A 22,824-nucleotide genomic window follows, 5' to 3' on the forward strand; every position below is an offset into this window, starting at 1 on the left:
AAATTTAGTAATTATATATGTAAAGTCAGTTTCTAAATATATGGTTAAATAATTAAAATTGGGCTGGGCCCAGTGGTTCATGCCTGTAATCCCATTACTTTGGGAGGCTGAGGTGGAATAATTGCTTGAGCCCAGGAGTTCAAAACTAGCTTAGGTGGTCTTGAATTAGCCTAAGCAGTCTTGAATTAGCCAGGTGTTGTGGCACACACCTGTAATCCCAGCTACTTGGGAGGCTGAGGCAGAAGAATTGCTTGAACCCAGGAGGCAGAGGTTGCAGTGAGTCAAGATAGCGCCACTGCACTCTAGCCTGGGTGACAGAACGAAACTATCTCAAAAATAAATAAATAAATAAATAAAAGTCTCTGTGTTCAGGGACTCGCTATATGAAGGAGACACATGAAAGTAAGCGCTAGTAAGTTGTGCTATTAAGTGTGAAATAAATGCTGCTAAGAGTTCTAGCCATAGAAGGTTAGGTGCGGTGGTTTACGCCTGTAATCCCAGCACTTTGGGAGGCTGAGGCAGGTGGATCACTTGAGGTCAGGACTTCAAGACCAGCCTGACCAACATGGTGAAACCCCGTCTCTACTAAAAATACAAAAATTAGCTGGGCATGGTGGCGCATGCCTATAATCCCGGCTACTCCGAAGGCTGAGACGATAGGATCACTTGAACCCGGAAGGCAGAGGTTGTAGTGAGCTGAGATTGCACCACTACACTCCAGCCTGGGTGACAGAGTGAGACTCTTATCTCAAAAACATAAAAAAGTTCTATCCATAGAAGGTGTAGTGGGAACAGGAAAGACAAAAATGAATAGACAGATTGCTAATGTATACAAATTACAAATATGGCAGGAAATCGGATGGAGTTCTGTGAGGATTCGAATAATCAGGGAGTGCTTGAGTGTACTAGGGGAATGAGAGATTTGGACAGAATTGTGACATGGAATTTGAGGTGGCCTGTGGAGAAGGTATACAATTTACCTGTATCTCCTCAAGGAGAGAGAGAATCAAAACTTTGAAACATTAGGATGAGATAAAAAATATCAGGGAGAGTGGTTTCAGTAATAATTAAAGAGTGATTAAAACGTGTTTGAGGCTGGGGACGGTGGCTCACGCCTGTAATCCCAGCACTTCAAGAGGCCGAGGTGGGTGGATCCGCTGAGGTCAGGAGTTCGAGACCAGCCTTACCAACATGGTGAACCCCGTCTCCACAAAAAATACAAAAAGTAGCCAGGCGTGGTGGCGGGTGCTTGTATTCCCAGCTACTCAGGAGGCTGAGGCAGGAGAATTGCTTGAACCCGCGAGGCGGAGGTTGTGGTGAGCCAAGGCCGAGCCATTGTACTCCAGCCTGGGCAACAAGAGCAACACTCCATCTAAAAAAAAAAGTGTTTGATCCCTTTCCCTGTCATCGTGGTGTGTGTGCATGACTCTGTTCTTTGCCATGCCTTCCCACAAGACTTTTAGAATCAAGTGATTCCCAACCAAGAAACAAAAGCAAAATCGTTGCATTCCCCAGTGGATTCAGATGAAAACTGAATAATAAAATCAGGTACAATTCTAAGAGGAAACATTGGGAAAAAAACCAAACTGGGTCTAGAAGGAATTTTTACATGAGATGGCATACATATTTAATATTGTATCAAGATCACTATCATGTCACCATATCAAGCTGAAAATGTCACCATCATCTGGACAGTTGGACATGCTGTATTGGAACAATGGTTTTTCTTTTGGTTTCTATGCTCTGCAATAGACTGGTTCAGTACTAAATATGTGAGACCTTTTGTTTGGGAAAAACAGTTTTTGAGTACCCAAGTGATATTTAAGAAAGATTGTCTGAAGTAGGCAAAATTGATTGGCTCAAGAAGGCCTTATAGTTAGTTTTTGTAACCACCCTTTTACTCTAACCTATTCGGATTTCAGAATATCAAAAAGATTGCATAAAGCATTACAGAGATCTGAAATTTAAATTTTTATGTTATTACATTTTAAAAATTGAAAGTGACCCTCCCTTGCCTTTTTTTTAAACTTAGTTATTTAAAACAACTTTTATTGGGTCTAATGAACGTACCATACAAATCCCTGTACAGTTAGAGTGATTGTATTCACAGGGTTGCACAGCCATCACTACAGTCTAATTTTATAACTTTTTTTTGTTGTTTTGTTTTTGAGACGGAGTCTCGCTTTGTTGCCCAGGCTGGAGTGCAGTAGCGCGATCTCGGTTCACTGCAACCTCTGCCTCCCGGGTTGAAGCGATTCTCTTGCCTCAGCCTCTGGAGCAGCTGAGACTACAGGTGTGTACCACCACGCCCTGCTAAATTTTTTTTGTATTTTTAGTAGAGGTAGGGTTTCACCATGTTAGCCAGGATGGTCTTGATTTCCTGACCTCGTGATCTGCCCGCCTTGGCCTCCCAAAGTGCTGGCCTTACAAGCATGAGCCCCCATGTCTGGCCTTTTAGAACATTTTTATCCTTTCTTAAAGGAAAACTCATCCCCATTAGCAGCCATCTTTGGTCTCCTCTGCCTTCCTCTCTGCCCTCAAGCCCTACGCCGGTACAAATCTATTTTCTGTCTCAATAGATTTTCTTAGTCTAGACACTTCGTATAAACGGAATCACAATATGTACCATAGTTATATTTACATTGCCTATGGCGAAATCCTGTATCTACAAAATACAGAAAAGTGAGCTCAGCGTGATGGTGTGTGCCTGTAGTTCCAGTTCCTCAGGAGGCTGAGTTGGGAGGATTGCTTGAGCCCAGGAGGTGGATATTGCAGTGATCTGAGATTGCACCACTGTACTCCAGCCTGGGTGGTGCAGTGAGACCCTGTCTCAAAAAAAAAGAAAAAAAAAAAATTACAGTTTGCAATTTTGATCCCAGTTACAGTCCTGACAAATACAATATCTGCATTTATGTAGTAGATTCTGTACAAATGAAGTTGAATTGAAGGATAAATAAGTAAATAAGGGTAACCTACTTTTTTCTGAGTTACTGATTATGATTCTATACTTGGTTTCCTATTTAGTGTATAACCCAAGTTGAACCACAAGAGCAGTTATGTATTCAAAAATTATATGTACTTAATATAAGATTTACCAGGTGGTATAATTTAATTAACCATAAGAACTTCTTTGTTTTTAGTATATTCAACAGAACATAAGAGCAGATTGCTCCAATATTGACAAAATTCTTGAACCACCTGAAGGCCAAGATGAAGGTGTGTGGAAGTATGAACATTTAAGGTAGGTCCTTATGTTACATCAAAATACTAATAGTTCCTCTCACGAAACTAACTTTCATATTAATGGTAATTATGAATCGTAAAATTTACTATGTAACTGCAGACTAAGAAGCCAAATTTTAAAGCTTTGGCATTTTCAGTGTCACAAGGTTCTCAGCTTTCTTCACTGGTTATTTCCAGATCAAAGTATGCTACAGAGTCACTCGTTTTGAAAGGTGGTTTCAGAGCTGATAACTTGGACCTGCCTCTGCACCTCTCTACTTTTTTTTTTTTGAGATGGAGTCTCACTCTATTGCCCATGTTAGAGTGCAGTGGTGCAATCACTGCTTACTGTGCCTCTACCTCCCAGGCTCAAGTGATCCTCCTACGTCAGCTTCCAGAGTAGCTGGGACTACAGGCGTGTGCCAGCATGCCTCACTAATGTTTTTAGTTTTTTGTAGAGACAGGATCTCATTATGTTGCCCAGGCTAGTCTCAATCTCCTGGATTCAAGCAATCTTCCTACCTTATCCTCCCAAAGTATTGAGCCACCCTTTCTACATTTATTGATTTGGGCCTTATTATCCCCACCTTTTTTTTTTTTTTAAAAACAGGGTCTTGATCTGTTGCCTAGGCTGGAGTGCAGTGGTGCAATCTTGGCGCGTTGCAGCCTCTGTCTCCCATACTGAAGCAATCCTCCTATCTCAGCCTCCTGAGTAGCTGGGACTACTACTAGTGAATGCCACTAAGCCTGTCTAGTTTTTTGTATTTTTTGTAGAGACAGGGTTTCACCATGTTGCCTAGGCTGGTCTCAAACTCTGGGGCTTAAGCAATCTGCCCACCTTGGCCTCCCACAGTGCTGGGATTACTACCATGCCAGCCTGGGTTTTATTATCTTATTTCATGGTTTTCCTTAATTGTATCTCTTAACCACTAATACGGTATTGCCATTTCCCCATTTATGCATAACTTTGTGTCATCTATTGTCTTTTTTTTTTTGTGACAGAGTCTCACTCCGTCACCCAAGCTGGAGTGCAGTGGTACAATCCCTGCTCACCACAACCTCTGCCTCCCGGGTTCAAGTGATTCTCCTGCCTCAGCCTCCTGAGTAGCTGGGACTACAGGCACGTGCCACTGTGCCCGGCTAATTTTTGTATTTTTTTTTTTTTTTTTTTTTGAGACGGAGTCTTGCTCTGTCACCCAGGCTGGAGTGCAGTGGCCGGATCCCAGCTCACTGCAAGCTCCGCCTCCCGGGTTCACGCCATTCTCCTGCCTCAGCCTCCCGAGTAGCTGGGACTACAGGCGCCCGCCACCTCGCCCGGCTAGTTTTTTTTGTATTTTTTAGTAGAGACGGGGTTTCACCGTGTTCGCCAGAATGGTCTCGATCTCCTGACCTCGTGATCCGCCCGTCTCGGCCTCCCAAAGTGCTGGGATTACAGGCTTGAGCCACCGCGCCCGGCCACTAATTTTTGTATTTTTAGTAGAGATGGGGTTTCACTATGTTGGCCAGGCTGGTCTCGAACTCCTAACTTCATGATCCGCCTGCCTCGGCCTCCCAAAGTGCTGGTATTACATGCGTGAGCCACCGTGCCCGACTTGTCTTTTTTTTTCCCCCCTTTGTCTCTGTAGAGATGGAGTCTCACTGTGTTGTCCAAGCTGGTCCTGAAATCCTGGGCTCAAGTGATCCTCCCAACTCGGCCTGCCAGAGCACTGGGATTATACAGGCATGAGCCACTGCACTTGGCCACTTTATGTTTTTGTGGAGGATTACTTCTAGTTCCTAGTCTAGGCTTGGTATCTGATAAGTTACCTGTAAATTATTGCAAACTTCCAGTCTTGTCTTTGGTAAATAGAGATTAATTGTAATCCTGAAGTAAGGAGTTTTGGTACTTTCTGTAATACCCTTTGAATGAAAAAATTGATAACTAGAGGATAGGTGGAGATAACTTTAGAAGTAGATATATTCTGAAGTTACTAGGTGTTTCTTGAAATTATAAATTTTCCAGTACAAATGGGAGCTGGGATGAGTTGACAGATTATTAATAAATATAGAGAGTGCAGTATGTGTTCATTGGGGCTTATTATTTGTAAGTTGATTTTTAGGTAAGTAGAGTAGAAATATGACTTTTCCTGAATAAATTTGACCATGTTTCCTGTGTTGTGTGCCTCAACTTGAAGACAAGGCACTTTTAAAAAATACTTAACTTTTTGATGCTGCATGCTTCTTTAGATATGGCCAAGACATTATGTCGTGTCATAACAGTTCAGCGATTTCAGGATGCTAAGACTTCTTTGTACCCTTTGCTGATTTTTAGACAAATTACTTGACTATTTCTAACTTTTTTACATATCTGAATGCACAATAATTGAAAGATGAGTTTGTAGGTATTTTCCCATTTTTACAACCCAAGACAGCACTTCAATGTAGTACATCCTTTGCTTTATTTTTAATCAGCCTTGAAAATAACTGCTTTCTTATGCTTTGGCATTAATGATGAAAGTAGGTGAGCATGTTTTTTTCTTTTTCTTTCTTTTTTTTTTTTTTTTTTCTTGAGACAGGAGTCTCAAGTCTCGCTCTGTCACCAGGCTGGAGTGCAGTGGTGTGATCTCGGCTCATTGCAACCTCCGCCACGCAGGTTCAAGCAATTCTCCTGCCTCAGCCTCGCAAGTAGCTGGGACTACAGGCTCACGCCACCATGCCCAGCTAATTCTTGTATTTTTAGTAGAAACAGGGTTTCACCATGTTGATGAGGATGGTCTTGCTCTCCTGACCTCGTGATCTGCCTGCCTTGTCCTCCCAAAGTGCTGGGATTACAGGCGTGTGCCACCGTGGTTGGCCTTTTTTTCCATTACAAGCATAATTCCTAACAAATAAGGGCTGATTTTAGTGTACAAGAGTTTTTTTTTTTCAGGTCTAAGAAAACATTTACCTCCCTATTGAACTTATTCTATGAAACATACATTATATAAAACATTACATAAAACTTCACATAAAACATTGCTCACAAGTATTTCATTTGTTCTGATGCTATTTTTACTTTTGTTATTTTTTTCTGCTGACCACTTTTTGGACTATCATGTATATATTCTTTTATCTCTTTATTGTATTGTGTATATTTTTATTAGTTGACCAGGAAGAGTTTTGTTTGTTTGTTTTTGCATGTATCCTTTATTGATTTGAGGCTGTACACTTGCCATTTTTAGTTAATGTAGTTGATTATATAATGATGTTAATTTGAATTGGGTCATGACTTCAGTCAAATCTCCCACTAACTCATATTGAGTCTTAATGATTAGGAAAAGTTACTCCTTTATGCCAGGATACATGTGTGGTTCCTGGAATGTAGGCTGGATTCCAGCTCTGGTTGGTCTCTTCAGCTGCACAACTGTATACATGTTAGCCCTGTATTAAATTAACTTGAAGCTGTAAGTTTTGCATTATTTGCCACAGATGATACCCACAGCACTGCTGAATCAACTTAATTTTGCTATTGGCTGTAAAAGGGTTAGGTTAGGTAAGAAACTTATCACAACCAGTCTTTATTACCACTTAGTGGAAAACAACTAAAAAACACATAACATGCAGCCTACTTGATAGGGGGCAGTAGACGGTGATATGGTGATTTAGAAATAATGTTATTTTTGTAATCTAAGGACAGCATTATTAGGCATCTGGAAAGGAAATGCAGTTACAAACAACTGAAAATTTGACTCTTGCCTTTTTGTTTTCTTCTGTTACAATGTGCAGTAACTAAAGTTTTTCCTACCAAATTTGTTCATATATATCCTGGTTTTTTTCTTTTTTGGAGGGATTTTTTTTTTTTTTTTTTGGTCTTCTGATTATATAGGTTTTAGCTTTGCATTGTTTTGGGAACCAAAATGATTCAATTTTTTCTGATGAGGAAACATAGTATTGATTTATCTAACTTGATACATTGAACTAAGTATTAATAGGTAGGACTTTTGGAGGGAACACGTTCAGTATTTTGACAGCTATAAAACTGTCTTTGTGACATAGAAGATTGTCTTTTTATCACATAACTGTCTAAAACTGATGGCCTTAATGTAATTGTAATGTAATTTTGTTTTTGTTTTTGTTTTTTTTGAGATGGAGCCTTACTCTGTTGCCCAGACTGGAGTGCGGTAGTGTAATCTCGGCTCACTGCAACCTCTGCCTCCCAGGTTCAAGCAATTCTCCCTTGGCAGCCTCCCAAATAGCTGAGATTACAGGCATCGCCATCATGCCTGGCTAATTTTTGTATTTTTGTGGAGATGGAGTTTCACCATTTTGGCCAGGATGGTCTTGAACTCCTGACCTCAGGTGATTCGCCTGCCTCGGCCTCCCAAAGTGTTCGGATTACAGGCCTGAGCCACTGTGCCCTGCTGTAATTTCTTTGTGTGTTTCTGTATACCAACATTTTATTACCCTCCAGTTGCTGAATTTTTCTACAATTCAGAAATTTTCTCATATGCATATATAACTCCTGTGAACATGTTTACACATTTATCTGCATGCAGATCTGATTATTTCATTACAATAGATTCTTAGAAGAATGACTTAGTCAAAAAGTATACACTTCCTAAAAGTCTTGGTAAATATTTCCAAATTACTTCCCTGAAAAATTGTACTAATTTCTAGTATATGAGAGAATGATCAGCTCACTGAACTCTGGTATTGAATGTTATGAGAGTTATTGGTTTTCTATTTTTAATCTGTAAGCCTTTAGAAGAAATGTGTCGTCATCTGTTCAGCTGGTTTTGATAATGGTAGTGAGGGAGGAGGAATGATACTGATGGGATTCTCGTTTTGCAGCTAATATTCTAAAAATTGCTGTGGAGAATAGATAATGACTTTTTATTTATGTGTTTGCATTTTCAGGCAGTTCTGCCTTGAGCTAAATGGACTTGCTGTCAAACTTCAGGTAATATTTTCTTTAAGTCAAAGTTGTAAAGTTCTGATTTTTTTTCTCTGTTTTTATAGCTTAATGTGCTTACAAAAACTTCTCCAAATTTCTAACTTCTAGAATTTGTTATGGAAATATAGTAACCTAAATGATAAGCTTTTTCATTATTATTTTACATATTAAGAAATTAATTATTTTTAACAGACTGAATGCCATCCAGATACTTGCACACAAATGACAGCAACTGAACAATGGATTTTTCTTTGTGCAGCTCATAAAACTCCAAAAGAGGTGAGGATTTATGAAATAGAGTAACTAATAAAATAATTATAGCCTAAACCTCTCTCAAGACAATGGTAGACAAGTTTTTAGGGTTTTTAGTTCACTGTTTATTTTGCTATTTCATTTTGAGTTGCTTGTTGTGAGGTTATTACTGCAGCGCTATTTTAGGATTTCTTATGATAAGCATCATTTTTCATGATTGGGCAGTTACATGGGCTAGAACTCACTTCATGGTCCACTGGCTATTACAGATTAACATCTATCACATTGTGCTGGTATCTACTGTGTAATGATTGAGATACACCTATTTAGGTTTTTGTTCAGATTATTTCTTTTGATAGGAAGAACTATTGATTACTCTTTGATGCCTAGTTTAAATAGAGATGTTACTTTTGAGCTTTTAAATATTCATGTTGTTTTTCTCCTTACTTAGTTTTTATCAAGGTAAGACTATAGGCCATAGCAGTTTTTTGGGGTTTTTTTTGTTTTGTTTTTTCGAGATGGATTCTTACTCTGTTGTCCAGGCTGGAGTACAGTGGTGTGATCTCAGTTCACTGCAACCTCTGTCTCCCAGATTCAAGAGATTCTTGTGCATCAGCCTCCTTAGTGGCTGAAATTACAGGCATGCGCCACCATGCCAGGCTAATTTTTATATTTTTAGTAGAGATGGGGTTTTGCTGTATTGGCAAGCCTGGTCTCAAACTCCTGACCTCAAGTAATCTGCCCACCTCAGTCTCCCAAAGTGCTGGGATTATAGATGTGAACCACTGTACCTGGCTTACTATACTTTTCTTATTTATTAATTTTTTACTTTTTCTTATTTTAAAAACTTCTTCATATCATCTGATACCCAGTGTACTTTTCCTTAGTTGTCTCAAAAATAGTCTTTACAACTGGGTTATTTAAACTATGCATTGCTTTTCCCTTAATCTGGATTCCCATTTAATCTGTTACAATTACGTTTTACTTGACACTTACTCATTGGGGATATTGGGTTAGGCCAATTCTGTAGAATCACAGACCTCGAAGTGGTCATTATATTGATAGACTTCTAAGGCTTGAAGACAAGTGAGGCCCTAGTTGCAAAAATCAGTATCTGGTGTTTTTTGTTTCAAAAAGGATAAATGCTCCAAAATAAGGAGTATTTGGTACCTAAGAGAGGAGTACTTATTTGGAAGACTGATTTTATTCAGGATGTTACATTTTTGTGTTAATTAATTGAAGCAGTATTAAGATTGTATCTGTCTGCATCTGGGAAAATTCACATAGTGGTTTCATTGATAATTCTCTGAAGTTGGCTACTTAATGTAGTGAATGATGTGATTATTGCAATTAGGAAACTGAATCAAGAAGGCTGAATCAAGGCTAGTTTTGTTCTGGCACATAGTAATGATGTATTATTCTTTCTTTAGAGTGGAAGTGATACCCAGTTTGTGATGTGTTATGACTCTTAAATATACTGTCATTCTCATATCCACTTCTTTCTTGATTAATATTAAATGAAAGGATAGTCATTAGCATTAAGACCTGTAAATGAGTCTTAGAATTGCAGCATTGCTTGCTGAAGTCCAGATCTATTGAACTGGCCATGTGTCAAGGGAGGGTGATAGTAGGATTTCCAAGTGGTAGTTATATTGAATGGAATTACTGTAAAAATACAAACAAAATAACAATTTGAAAGGACACTTTCTGAACTCTTTTCAAATAACTGCTTAGTCAGGAAACTATAGGAACTGACAAACTAAGCTAAGAAAATTGCTCTCATGGATTAAAATCACTAGGTAGATTCTGAAGTGGCAGAAGCAGAATACTTAGCACCGATAATCGTTTATTCAGTATCCTTGAGAATTAAAGAGAGACATTCAGCATATAGAGTAAATTATACAAATAGTACTTCTAGGCAACAAACATTATAACTTACTGTCTGCAAGCCCTCACAGTCACATGCTGATTGTGATCACTTGCAGTAGCATTATGATTATATATTTGGAAAAATATAATATATAAATTTGTAAACACCATTACGTAGTATTTTGTAACCTGCTATATTTTGCCATCTTTTTGCTGTTATAACTGTTACAGATTAGGAATAGTTACCTAGAATTAATTGGGGGAAGGTGAAGGGAAGGCAGCGAAAACAAGGCAAAATGTCATCCAAATTAAGAAAAATTCAGAAACCAGTTAAAGGTCTAAAGATAGAGTGATATGGTAACCCATGAGTCACATGTAGCTGTGAAGCACTTGAAATGTGGGTAGTCAAAATTGAAATGTGCTGTAAACACAAAATAAATACTGGATTTCGAAGACAGTAAGGCCGGGTGCAGTGGCTCACGTCTGTAATCCCAGCACTTTGGGAGGCCAAAGTGGGTGGGTCACCCGAGGTCTGGAGTTCGAGACCAGCCTAGCCAACATGGTAAAACCCCATCTCTACTAAAAATACAAAAAATTAGCTCAGTGTGATGGTGTGCACATGTAGTCCCAGCTACTTGGGAGACTGAGGTGGGAGAATCACCTGAGCCCAAGGGCTCAAGGTTGAAGTAAGCAAAGATCACACCACTACACTCCAGCCTATGTGACAGAGAGAGACCATGTCTCAAAAAAAGATTCAGAAATGGCCAGTAAGCACATGAAAAGATGCTCAACATTAGTTATTAAGGCAGATCTCAAAACCACAGACAGTTAATGTGAGGGTTGTGCATTATTGTTAAGCTGATTAACATTGTCTCCCCTACAACCATGCTTGATTAGAAAAAGGAAAACAACTCTGGGAATGGAGAAACAAAATGTAGCATAGACATACAATGGAATATTATAAAACCATGAAAGGAAATGAAGTTCTGATACATGCTACAACATAGATGAACCTTTAAAATCCAGTATGTATTATGTGGAGTGAAACAAGTCAAATGCAAAAGGACAGATACTGTAGCATTCCACTTATCTAGAGTGAATAAATTATTATAGACAGAAGGTAGTTAGATAAATTGAATTTATCACATTCAGTATAACTACCACGTGCCAAAGGATGGGAGGTGTGGGAAGTTAGTGCTTAAGGGTAATAGACTTATTTATTTATTTATTTTATTTTATTTATTTATTTTTTTTTTTGGAGACAAGAGTCTTGCTCTGTTGCCCAGGCTGGAGTGCAGTGGCGTAATCTCGGCTCACTGCAACCTCCACCTCCCAGGTTCAGGCAATTCTCCTGTCTCAGCTTCCCAAGTAACTGGGATTACAGGCATGTGCCACCTCACCTGGCTAATTTTTGTATTTTTGGTAGAGACATGGTTTCACCATGTTGGCCAGGCTGGCCTCAAACTCCTGACCTCATGTGATCCTCCCACCTCGGCCTCCTAAAGTGCTGGAATTATAGGTGTGAGCCACTGCGCCCAGCCGAGTTTCTTTTTTCTCTTCTTTTTTTTTTAAGAGAGTTTCACTCTGTCGCCCAGGCTGGAGTACAGTGGCGCAATCTCGGCTCACTGTAGGCCCCACCTCCCAGGCTCAACCAGTTCTCTGCCTCAGCATCCTGAATAGCTGGGACAACAGGTGTGCACCACCATGCCTGGCTAATTTTTGTATTTTTAGTAGAGATGGAGTTTCACCATGTTGACCAGGTTGGTCTCAAACTCCTGGTGTCAAGTGATCCACCTGCCTTGGCCTCCCAGTGTGCTGGGATTATAGGCGTGAGCCACCATGCCTGGCCATAATAGTTTCTGTTTGGGAGTTGGAAACAGTGATGATGATTGCACAATATTGTAAATTAATGCCACTAAATTGTACATTTAAAAATGGTCAAAATAGCTGTCCGGGCTTGGTGGCTCATGCCTGTAATCCCAGCACTTCAGGAGGCCAAGGTGGGTAGATCATGAGGTCAGGAGATCGAGACCATCCTGGCTAACAAGGTGAAACCCTGTCTCTACTAAAAATACAAAAAATTAGCCAGGCATGGTGGCATGTGCCTGTAGTCTCAGCTACTGGGAGGCTGAGGCAGGAGAATGGCATGAACCCTGGAGGCGGAGCTTGCAGTGAGTGGAGATCACGCCACTGTACTGGAGCCTGGGCAACAGAGTGAGACTCCTTCCCCCCCGCAAAAAAAGGGGGTCAAAATGGAAAAATTTGTGTTGTATATATTTTACTACAGTTTTTTAAAATGTTAAGAAAAAAGCACCAAAACCCCAAGTGGCATATACTTTCACACCCACTATAATGGCTAAAACAGAAAAGAGACAATAACAAGTGCTGGGTGAGATGTGAAGTGGAACCCCTAAACATTGATGATGGGATTGTAAAATGCTTCAGCTGTTTCGAAAAACAGTTTGGAAGTTCCTTAAAATGGTTAAGCATAGAGTTGCATATGACCCAGGAATTCCACTCCTTGATATGTAGTTCCCCCAAAATGAAGACATATCTGCATAAAGACTTGTACATGAATATTCACAGTCACATTATTTATGATAGCCAAAAAATGGAAACAACCAAATATCCATCAACTGATGAATGGATAAGCAAAATGTATTGCAGCCATCTCCTCAGTATCCTCAGAGGATTGGTCCCAGGACCCCCGTGAATGCCAAAAACACAGATACCAAAGTCTCTTATGTAAAATGGCGTAGTATTTGCGTATGACCTATGCACATCCTCCTATATACTTTAAATCATCTCTAGATTACGTATAATACTGAATACAATGTAAATGCTATGTAAATAGTTGTTATACTATATTTCTTAATTTGTATTTTTTTTTTTGTTATGGGGTTTTAAAAAGTAGTTTTGATCTGGTTGGTTAAATCTGTAGATGCAGAGTGCTGACTGTATATGTGTACAATGGAATATTATTCAGCCATAAAAAGGAATGAAGTCTTAAAGGGAGAAACATACAGTACAGCATTTTGTATATATTTAAAACATTAAAGGCTAAAAAGTTTTGAATTTTAAAAAAAAGAATGAAGTATTGATTCATGCTACACCAGGGATAAGCCTTGAAAACGTAATAGAAGCCAGACACAAAATACCACTTATTATATTATTTCATTTTAATGAAATATCCAGAATAGGCAAATCCTGTGAAACAGAAACTAGATTAGTTTTTGCTTAGGGCTAGGGGAAGGAGAGAATGGGAAGTGACTGCTAATTTGTTCAAGGTTTCTTTCTGGGATGCTGAAATGTTCTGAAATTTAATGGTAATGGTTGCACAATTTCGTGAATATACTAGAAACTACTGAATTTTTACGAGCAAATTTTAGTTGTATCAATTATATCTTAAAAGTCAAAAAGTAGCCCATTAATTTTATATCAATTACCTTCTGAAATGGTAATATTTTGGATATAGTGGGTCAAACTACAATATTAAAATTAATTTCACCTCTTTCACGTTACCTTTTTAATGTATCTCTTAGAAAGTTAATTAATTTTTTGAGATGGAATCTTACCCAGTTATCCAGGCTGGAATGCAGTGGCCTGATCTTGGCTTACTTCAACCTTGACCTCCCGTGCTCAAGCAATCCTCCTGTCTCAGCCTTCTTGGTAGCTGGGACTACAGTCATGTGCCACCATGTCTGGCTAATTTTTCAAATTTTTTGTAGAGATAGGGGCATCTCCCTGTGTTGCCTGCGCTGGTCTTGAACTCCTGGACTCAGTGATCTTCCCACTTTGGCCTCCTGAAGTGCTGGAATTACAGGCGTGAGCCACCACGTCGGGCCTAGAAAATTTAAATATATGGCTTGCATTATACAGTTGACTCTTGAACAACTCTGGAATTGGGATGCCAACCCTCTGTGCAGTTGAATATCTTGAGTATAATTTTTGACTCCCCCAAAACTTAATTACCAATAGCCTACTGTTGATTGGAAGCCTTACCGATAATAGTTAATTAACACACATTTTGTATGTTCTATGTATTATATAGTGTATTGCAATGAAGTAAACTAGAGAAAAGAAAATGTTATTCAGAAAATCATGGGAGGATCGCTTGAGGCCAGGAGTTCGGCCTGGTCAACATAGTGAGACCTTCTTTCTTTCTTTCTTTTTTTTTTTTTTTAAAGAAAAATCATAAGGAAGAGAAAGTATATTTGCTGTTCATTAAGTGGATCATTATAAAGGTCTTCCTTGTTGTGTTCATGTCATTGAGTAGGCTGAGGAGAAAGAGAAGTGGGGTTGGTCTTGCTGTCTCTGGGAAAATCTGAGCATAAGTAGATTTATGCAGTTCAAACCTGTGTTGTTCAAGGGTCTGCTGTATTCCTCTTGATGGTTCTGGTTTATAGGTTGTAAAACTCCCATGGTGTACCCAAATGACAAATATGAGAAATACAGTGACTTGGGATATTTGCTTTTGACCAACTCATCTGTGGTCACGTATCTGGAGAAAGGTAGTTTTTTTCAATAAATATTGCTCGTGGTACTGTTTTTGGCAATGACTCCACTAATCAAAAATTCCTATGGATATATTGTTAGAAAAATACTTTTTTGTTAGATAATTTTTTAGTGCCATGGCACTAAGCCATATTTAGTAGTTATTAAACTGTATTTCTAAGTGACAGTTTCAGTCTGAAACTTGAAAAATAATCTAATTACTGGGTAGAGTCATTGAGCTAGACTCATTGTTACTCCTTCCTTTAGTTGTTTTTTCCTTCTGGTTGACTCCCTGGTTTGTTTCTAGACTGCTTTCCCCTTGATGCTGCTCCCTGTCAGCCCTCAGGAGGACTGGAGGAGGACAATTACTTTGCAGTTTTGTTTTTCCTTTAATAAATTTACTGAGTTGCCGTGAGACAGTGTTTCATTGTTTCTTTTTTTCAGTGTTTCTGATAAATGGAACAGAATTAAGTCAGATTTGTTAAACTATAAGGAAACTTTGATATTTCATGTTAAAATTCAAAGGTGATTTGGGAGAAAGTTCTTTAGAGGGCTGCTAGATTGATAATAGAGTACCAAGGACATAGTAAGGGATATTGTTTAGGATATAAGAAGGCATCCCTGGAGAGACCAGAAATAAATCAGGATTCTTCTTATCTGTAATTGTTGTTTTCTTGTAGGTATGATGTTGGGAATAAAAATGGGAGACTGGTTTATGTATCATCTAGAATTGTGATATGGTTCAAGGGGATAATAAACCTTACTTATTAATATGACATATTTTACAAGCATTCGGAAATTGTAAGGAACTTTTTTCTTATAACATGCTCATGTCTTTGGAATAAGGTATACCCATATAATGAATATATCTAACCTAAGAGAGAGAGCTCTTTGTTGATGCATTTCTATATTCTTTCTTTTGTAGTGTCCTGCTATAGACTATACTAGACACACACTTGATGGTGCTGCATGTCTTCTGAATAGCAATAAATATTTTCCCAGCAGGTAATGGAAACTTTTAAACATAATGTTAAACATTTTAGATTTAATTTATAAGATTAGTATTTTAAAAGTAACATTAGGTTGCTTGTTAATGCATTTTTGTATTTTTTGTTTAGCTATTGTATTTTGGCTTGTTTATTCAAGTTTTGAAATTAGGACTGTAGTTAAACAGCAGGACTTGGCTGTCAAAGCTCAAGGCCAGTTCAGTCTAAGGCTAGCACCTGTTCATGTGTGTCATTCTGCAGAGCTCTCCCTCTCATACTTTAGCGTTGGGATATGTATATACTTGCTCACTTGAATCTCTATGATAGTTAGACTCGGCCTCCCTTTATGTAGTATGCCTAAAGAGCAGACTTTCCGGCCGGGCGCAGGCTCACACGTGTAATCCCAGCGCTTTGGGAAGCTGAGGTGGGCAGATCACCTGAGATCGGGAGTTTGAGACCAGCCTGACCAACATGTAGAAACCCCTTCTCTACTAAAAATACGAAATGAGCCGGGCATGGTGACGAGTGCCTATAATCCCAGCTATTTGGGAGGCTGACGCAGGAGAATCGCTTGAACCCAGGAGGTAGAGGTTGTGATGAGCCAAGATCGCGCCATTGCACTCCAGCCTGAGCAACAAGAGCGAAACTCTGTCTCAAAGAAAAAAAGAGAGCAGACTTTCCTAAGTTGAACTATTTGTTTTTGAAAAATTCCTTATCCTTGCTCATTGATTTTTAAGATCTGAGAAGTCGGATCTTAAATATATTACGTAATACATTATCGGTGAAGTTTGTGAATGCCTTTTATTTTATTAAGGTATTTGTTACCAGATGGATAGATTTGGAGATTTTTCCCCCCAAATATGATTAGCTTCAAAGAGCTCGTATAAAGTATGTTAAGAAAAATACTGGTTTTTGGCCTTAATATTCTGTGTATACATATTTTAAAAAAGGATATCAGAAATATGCAGACAATTTCAATTTTAAATAAACAATTTTAATTTTTCTCTCTCTCTTTTTTTTATATATGAAGTCTTGCTCACCCAGGCTGGAGTGCAGTGACGCAATCTCAGCTCACTGCAACCTCTGCCTCCCGGGTTCAAGCGATTCTTCTGCCTCAGCCTCACGGGTAGCTGGGATTACAGGTGCCTGCCACCATGCCTTGCTAATTTTTGTATTTTTTAGTAGAGATGGAGTTTCACCATGTTGGCCAGGCTGGTCTTGAACTCCTGACCTCAGGTGATCCACCTGCCTCAGCCTGTCAAAATGCTGGGATTACAGACGTGAGCCACCACACCCGACCTTAATTTCTTTTAAAAAAAAAAAAAAAAAGAAAGAAAGAATAACCTAGTTCTGTAAAAGAAAACAATAATTCCTTTCAGGAGTTTTAATCGCCTCTAGTGGACAATGTATTAATGTTGGAAATAGATGTTTTAGTAAATTTTGAAATGTCAGGGACTTATTCTAACTGTGTTAAACTTTTACAAAGTTTCAAAACTATAATGCTGAATTTAACTTAGGCCCTGTGATTAGGTAGAGAGAACACTGGCCCAGAAGTGAGGAGTAGGGGCTCCAGGCATTTACTCGCAGTGTGACCTCGGAGTAGTCACTTATTTTCCCTACGTGTCAGTTTCTACACTTGTAAACTGAGAAAATTGGACTATATTGTTCCTAAGATTCCATCCAGTTCTGAGAATCTATGGTTTCTTTTCTACTTCTAGAGTTAGCATAAAGGAATCATCTGTAGCGAAACTAGGATCAGTATGCCGTAGGATTTACAGAATATTTTCACATGCTTATTTTCATCATCGGCAGATATTTGATGAATATGAAGTAAGTATATTTCACTAATTAATCTTGATACATTCTTATCAGAATGACCATAATATATATTGATGTTATTTCTAGTCTTTTGGTTTCGGATAGTGAATTAAAATAATATTTTTGTCTTCCTCTCTACAGAATGAAACATTTTTGTGTCATCGGTTTACTAAATTTGTGATGAAATACAATTTGATGTCCAAGGATAACCTGATTGTACCAATTTTAGAAGAGGAAGTACAGAATTCAGTTTCTGGGGAAAGTGAAGCATGAAGGGAATCATATGGAAAAATGTACTGATCATATAATTAACGTTAATTATGTACTGTATATATCATTTTAGACACATCAATCATGTATCCATATTATAGCTTCTTTGTTTAGTATAGGTTTTTGTATGCTGGGTTTGCCTTTTAAAATGGGAAATACTTTTTAAGTTATTCATAAGCTGTATATTCACCAGTGTGGCACTCATGGTTTTTAAATAAGATTAGTATTATCTGTTTATAATGCCTGTTAATAAAAGAATTTACAGTTTGGTAAAATTGCTGCTAAACAATCATTGGATCACAATCCTCATCAAACAAACCCATCTGTAAAAAAAATGATTGAGAGCTTGAGGTTTCACACAAGCCATTTACTGAAGAGGTAGAAATGTTTTCCATTGGTTTTACCTTGAGTTTAGATATCCTAAAAAATTCTATAGTACATAGTTTTGTCTTACCTGTTAACTTTCCCCAATTGAGATAAAAGTGTTTTAAAATTCTGTTTCTAGTTTTTGATACGCATATATAATTATGTGTATATCTAAATACAAATGCAGATGAAGCATTAGTAATACTTAAATAATTTTACTGTGTAACATAAAGTATAACATACTTGGAAAGGATTTACCTTTCTGCAACAATGGACTGGTACATACAGGATGATCATAATGATAAGGCACATAAATTATGTTCTCACTGGAAACCTGCCCTGTCCACCCCTTCTCATTTCCCTTAACCTTATCCTCAAAATACTTTAACTGAGAAGCTTTTCACCAGACTGAGTTAGTGGTGGCTTATACCTATTTATATTTGTATTAATTGCTTACAGATTATACCTCATATTAGCAATTACATTACACTACAAGAAAATGTATTTGCATAGGCTCTTGCTTATCTTTCTTTTGCAAAAATTATTCTACTTAGAAAACAGTCCTTAAAATAGTTTGACTCTTCCTGTTAGTAATATTAATCTTTCATTTAACCAGCTAGGCAGCATTAAATAGAATTGAAGAAATACTGTAGTATTTATTTTACACCCCCTCTCCCATGAAGTTTATGTTTGAATTACATGCACGTGTGAGATTATTTGCAATAATTCATAGGTTCCAAGGGTATTGATGAATAGTCATACAGTTTTTGGACTTTGTTATAATTCATTGTGATAAGAATAATTCAAATGCAGATTTAACAATCTTATAATCTATTGAATGCCATTTTTGATAAAGCACTGGAGGTCGTATTGCCAAACTGATTGTAATGAGGCACTAAGGGTGAAAACATTGTACATGTTGTGAAGAAAGTATTTAAATCCAACTTTTGAACAGATTTAACAAACATGAGGAACTTCTTTTTTATTTAAAAGGGTAATTTTGAAATGAAGATGAAAAGGTATTCATCTTAATTGTTTTTTCAAATTTAAGGGAATAATTTATACCATCTTTTGAGACAAGAATGTACAGCAAAAATATGGGGAACAGTAGTATACTGAGAGTGTGTGTATATATCATGTATGCCTTTCCAAGCTTGCCAGTCTTTTTGGCTTTTAACAGTTCCCACCAGCCACAGTCATTACTGTTCCCCAACCCACAACCAGCTTTTAAGAAGTCTTACGTTCACAGTGAAAGGAATGTTGACTTTGAAATTATGGATTTATATTAATGACACTATAAACCAATGGTAATGGTAATTTTTAAACAAACTTGCTAAATATTGAGAGACTAAACTACTAAGTTAATAAATTATATATAGCAGTGTAGCTGTTCTCTCTAGATGGTGTCTCACAATGGATTTCTGTTGCTTGACTATTTTCCTAGTGAATATTTATACTAAGGTAGTGACTGAGATTTGGTGATCTGGCTGAGTATTTTGAAACACATTTTGAATAATATGGCTTAGTGTTAACGGGGAATTAAATATGATTTTTTTCTTACTCATTTCACCTTCCCTGTATTGTATGTTTGGAATTGATCATAAAACAGCTCCAAAAGAAAATAATCAGTTTGTAGTCTTGCTTTTGTATTCATGTTGATATCTTACTAGTATTCATTGCACTGTGAAGTTGATTCACTGTACTAGGTAAGACCTAAGTGAAACAGTTCCTGTTTTTCCTTAATACTGTTTTCAGAATTTTGAAAAGGTACTTATATATACATAAATACTACTAAAAAATTAATGAGCCTGGCAAACCAATGATTTATAAAAGTAAGTGTTCTAAGAAGAGGGGAAAAGGACAGTTCTGTGTGATAAGGAAGTTAGGTTCCACTTTTTGTTTGAATTATCCTATGTATATCCAAAGGTAAACTTAGGTTTTTATTTCCAAAAGATCATATAGTCAATTCATTCTTTTTTTTCTATCATATCTAGGAAAGTAGCTAACTTTTAATTACGTTCCCATAAGTAACACTTCTTTTGTGTATATACATTTCCTTTTCTCTTACTTGAGATGTCAAATTTGAATTTCTAGAACAGTTTCTTAGTTAAATTCTTGATGACTTAACAACTTTTACTATCAGAATACAATTAGAAATCCTTGGTCAGGCACAGTGGCTCAGGCCTGTAATCTCAGCACTTTGGGAGGCCAAGGTGGGCAGATCACCTGAAGTCAGGAGTTGGAGACCAGCCTGACCAACATGGAGAAACCCTGTCTCTATTAAAAATAGAAAAATTAGCCAGGCGCGGTGCTACTCGGAAGGCTGAGGCAGGAGAATCGCTTGAACCGGTGAGGTAGGGGTTGCGGTGAGCCAAGATCGCGTCATTGCACTGCAGCCTGGGTAACAAGCAAAACTCTGTCTCAAAAAGAAAAAAAAAATCCTTGATTACATTGTTAGTAAGGACTGTGTTACGATTATAAATACATTTACTGGTTGATGTCAAATTCACTGTAATCATAGAACTTAGTTTTTTATTTGGGTACTTTGCCCTACTGTCTATATGATGACATCTTTTTGAGCAGCTAAATTTTAAATTGTATATACTTTATTTTGTGAATACTTCTTGAATGTGCTAAAGATTTTTGTGTGTAGTTCTTCCATGCCATGCAAATATTTTAGTAAAAGTAGTGGATTTTTATTTCTTCCAGCATCTAATTGTTAACTAAACAGACAATACATATGGGCCGGGTGTAGTGGCTCACGTCTGTAATCCCAGCCCTTTGGAGGCTAAGGTGGGCAGATCACTTGAGGCCAGGAGTTCGAGACCAGCCTGGCCAACATGGTGAAACCCCATCTCTACTAAAAAAAACACAAAAATTAGCCAGGTGTAGTGATGCATGCCTGTAATCCCATCTACACGGGAGGCTGAGGCAGAATAATAGCTTGAACCTGGGAGGTGGAGGTTGCAGTGAGCCGAGATTACACCACTGCACTCCAGGCTGGGTGACAGAGTAAGACTCCGTCTCAAAACAAAACCAAAAAAAAAAAATGTATTTGTACAATATGCTTAGCAGTTTGAGATGATAAGAACATTCAAATCTGTTTTCCTGAAAAAATATGCATTATTAGTATAGAGTACACTATGAAACTGAAAAGCTACCAAGTGAATCCCCTAGAGGGTTTTAGGTTCATTGTGGAACCTTACTCTTCATTTGTATGATTTTTCTGCTACTTTTTTTTTGTTTTGTTTTTTGTTTTTTGAGACGGAGTCTCGCTCTATCGCCCAGGCTGGAGTGCAGTGGCCGGATCTCAGCTCACTGCAAGCTCCGCCTCCCGGGTTTACGCCATTCTCCTGCCTCAACCTCCCGAGTAGCTGGGACTACAGGCGCCCGCCACCTCGCCCGGCTAGTTTTTTGTATTTTTTTTTAGTAGAGACGGGGTTTCACCGTGTTAGCCAGGATGGTCTCGATCTCCTGACCTTGTGATCCGCCCGTCTCGGCCTCCCAAAGTGCTGGGATTACAGGCTTGAGCCACCGTGCCCGGCCTACTTTCTTTTTTTTAGACGGACTCTTGTTCTGTCACTCAGGCTGGGGTATAGTGGCGCAATCTCGGCTGACTGCAACCTCTGCCTCCCGGGTTCAAGCTATTCTCCTGCCTTAGCCTCCTGAGTAACTGGGACTATAGGTGTGCATCACCACGCCCGGCTAATTTTTGTATTTTTAGTAGAGATGGGGTTTCATCATATTGGCCAGACTGGTCTTGAACTTCTGACCTCAAGTGATCAGCCTGGCTCAACCTCCCAAAGTAGTGAGATTACAGGGGTGAGCCACAGTACCTGGCCTACTTTTTTATAGTACACAAAGCTTCATATCAAGTGTGAGCGCCTAATGTAATTAAACAAAGAGAATACTAAATTTTTGTATTAACCTAAATTTGCAAATGATATAAACATTGGCCGGGTGCAGTGGCTCTTGTCTGTAATCCCAGCACTTCTGGGAGGCCAAAGCCTGTGGGTCACCTGAGGTCGGAGTTTGAGACCAGCCTGGCTAACAAAATGAAACTCTATCTCTACTAAAAATACAAAAATTAGTTGGGTGTGTTGGCACGTACCTGTAAACCCAACTACCTGGGAGGCTGAGGTACAAGAATCGCTTGAACCTGGGAGGTGGAGGTTGCAGTGAGCCGAGATTGTGCCACTGCACTCCAGCCTGGGCAAGAGAGCAAGACTCCATCTCAAAAAAAAAAAAAAAATTGACACCCTGAACTTAAATCCATGAAGTATGTCAATTAAGTTATAATGATTCTAGGATTAACTGTGACATCAATATTTAAAACTAACTTCATTTTTTCATAAGAAAGATACTATGTTGATCTGGATTTGTCTCATAAACCTTGTTAAAAGCAGTTTTTAATTCCATAGATAAATACACTATCTTTTTTTTATTTAATTTTTTGAGATGGAGTCTCATTTGTCACCTAGGCTGGAGTGCAATGATGTGATCTCGGCTCACTGCAACCTCCTCCTCCCAAGTTCAAGTGATTATCCTGCCTCAGCCTTCCAAGTAGCTGGGACTACAGGCCTGCACCACCATACCACCACACCCGACTAAGTTTTATTTTATTTTATTTATTTA

General features: G+C 38.3%; 1 protein-coding gene across 4 annotated transcripts in view; it reads left to right on the forward strand.

Annotated features, from left to right (window-relative positions):
- Positions 1–20,887, forward strand: part of MOB4 (MOB family member 4, phocein) — a 38,081-nt gene extending 17,194 nt beyond the window's left edge. For 3 of the 4 annotated variants that reach the window (XM_011989079.1, XM_011989071.1, XM_011989087.1), the window contains 6 exons: positions 3,141–3,241; positions 8,098–8,140; positions 8,327–8,413; positions 15,675–15,754; positions 17,454–17,565; positions 17,695–20,887. In XM_011989079.1, coding sequence (XP_011844469.1) covers positions 3,141–3,241; positions 8,098–8,140; positions 8,327–8,413; positions 15,675–15,754; positions 17,454–17,565; positions 17,695–17,826 — 555 coding nt within the window. In that variant the 3' untranslated portion in view covers positions 17,827–20,887. The remainder of the gene's footprint in view (positions 1–3,140; positions 3,242–8,097; positions 8,141–8,326; positions 8,414–15,674; positions 15,755–17,453; positions 17,566–17,694) is intronic. The other variant, XM_011989064.1, reaches the window with a different exon arrangement.
- Positions 20,888–22,824: the final 1,937 nt, after the last annotated feature.

This window comes from Mandrillus leucophaeus, unplaced genomic scaffold, assembly GCF_000951045.1.
Source record: "Mandrillus leucophaeus isolate KB7577 unplaced genomic scaffold, Mleu.le_1.0 Scaffold1093, whole genome shotgun sequence".
NCBI classification, from domain to species: domain Eukaryota; kingdom Metazoa; phylum Chordata; class Mammalia; order Primates; family Cercopithecidae; genus Mandrillus; species Mandrillus leucophaeus.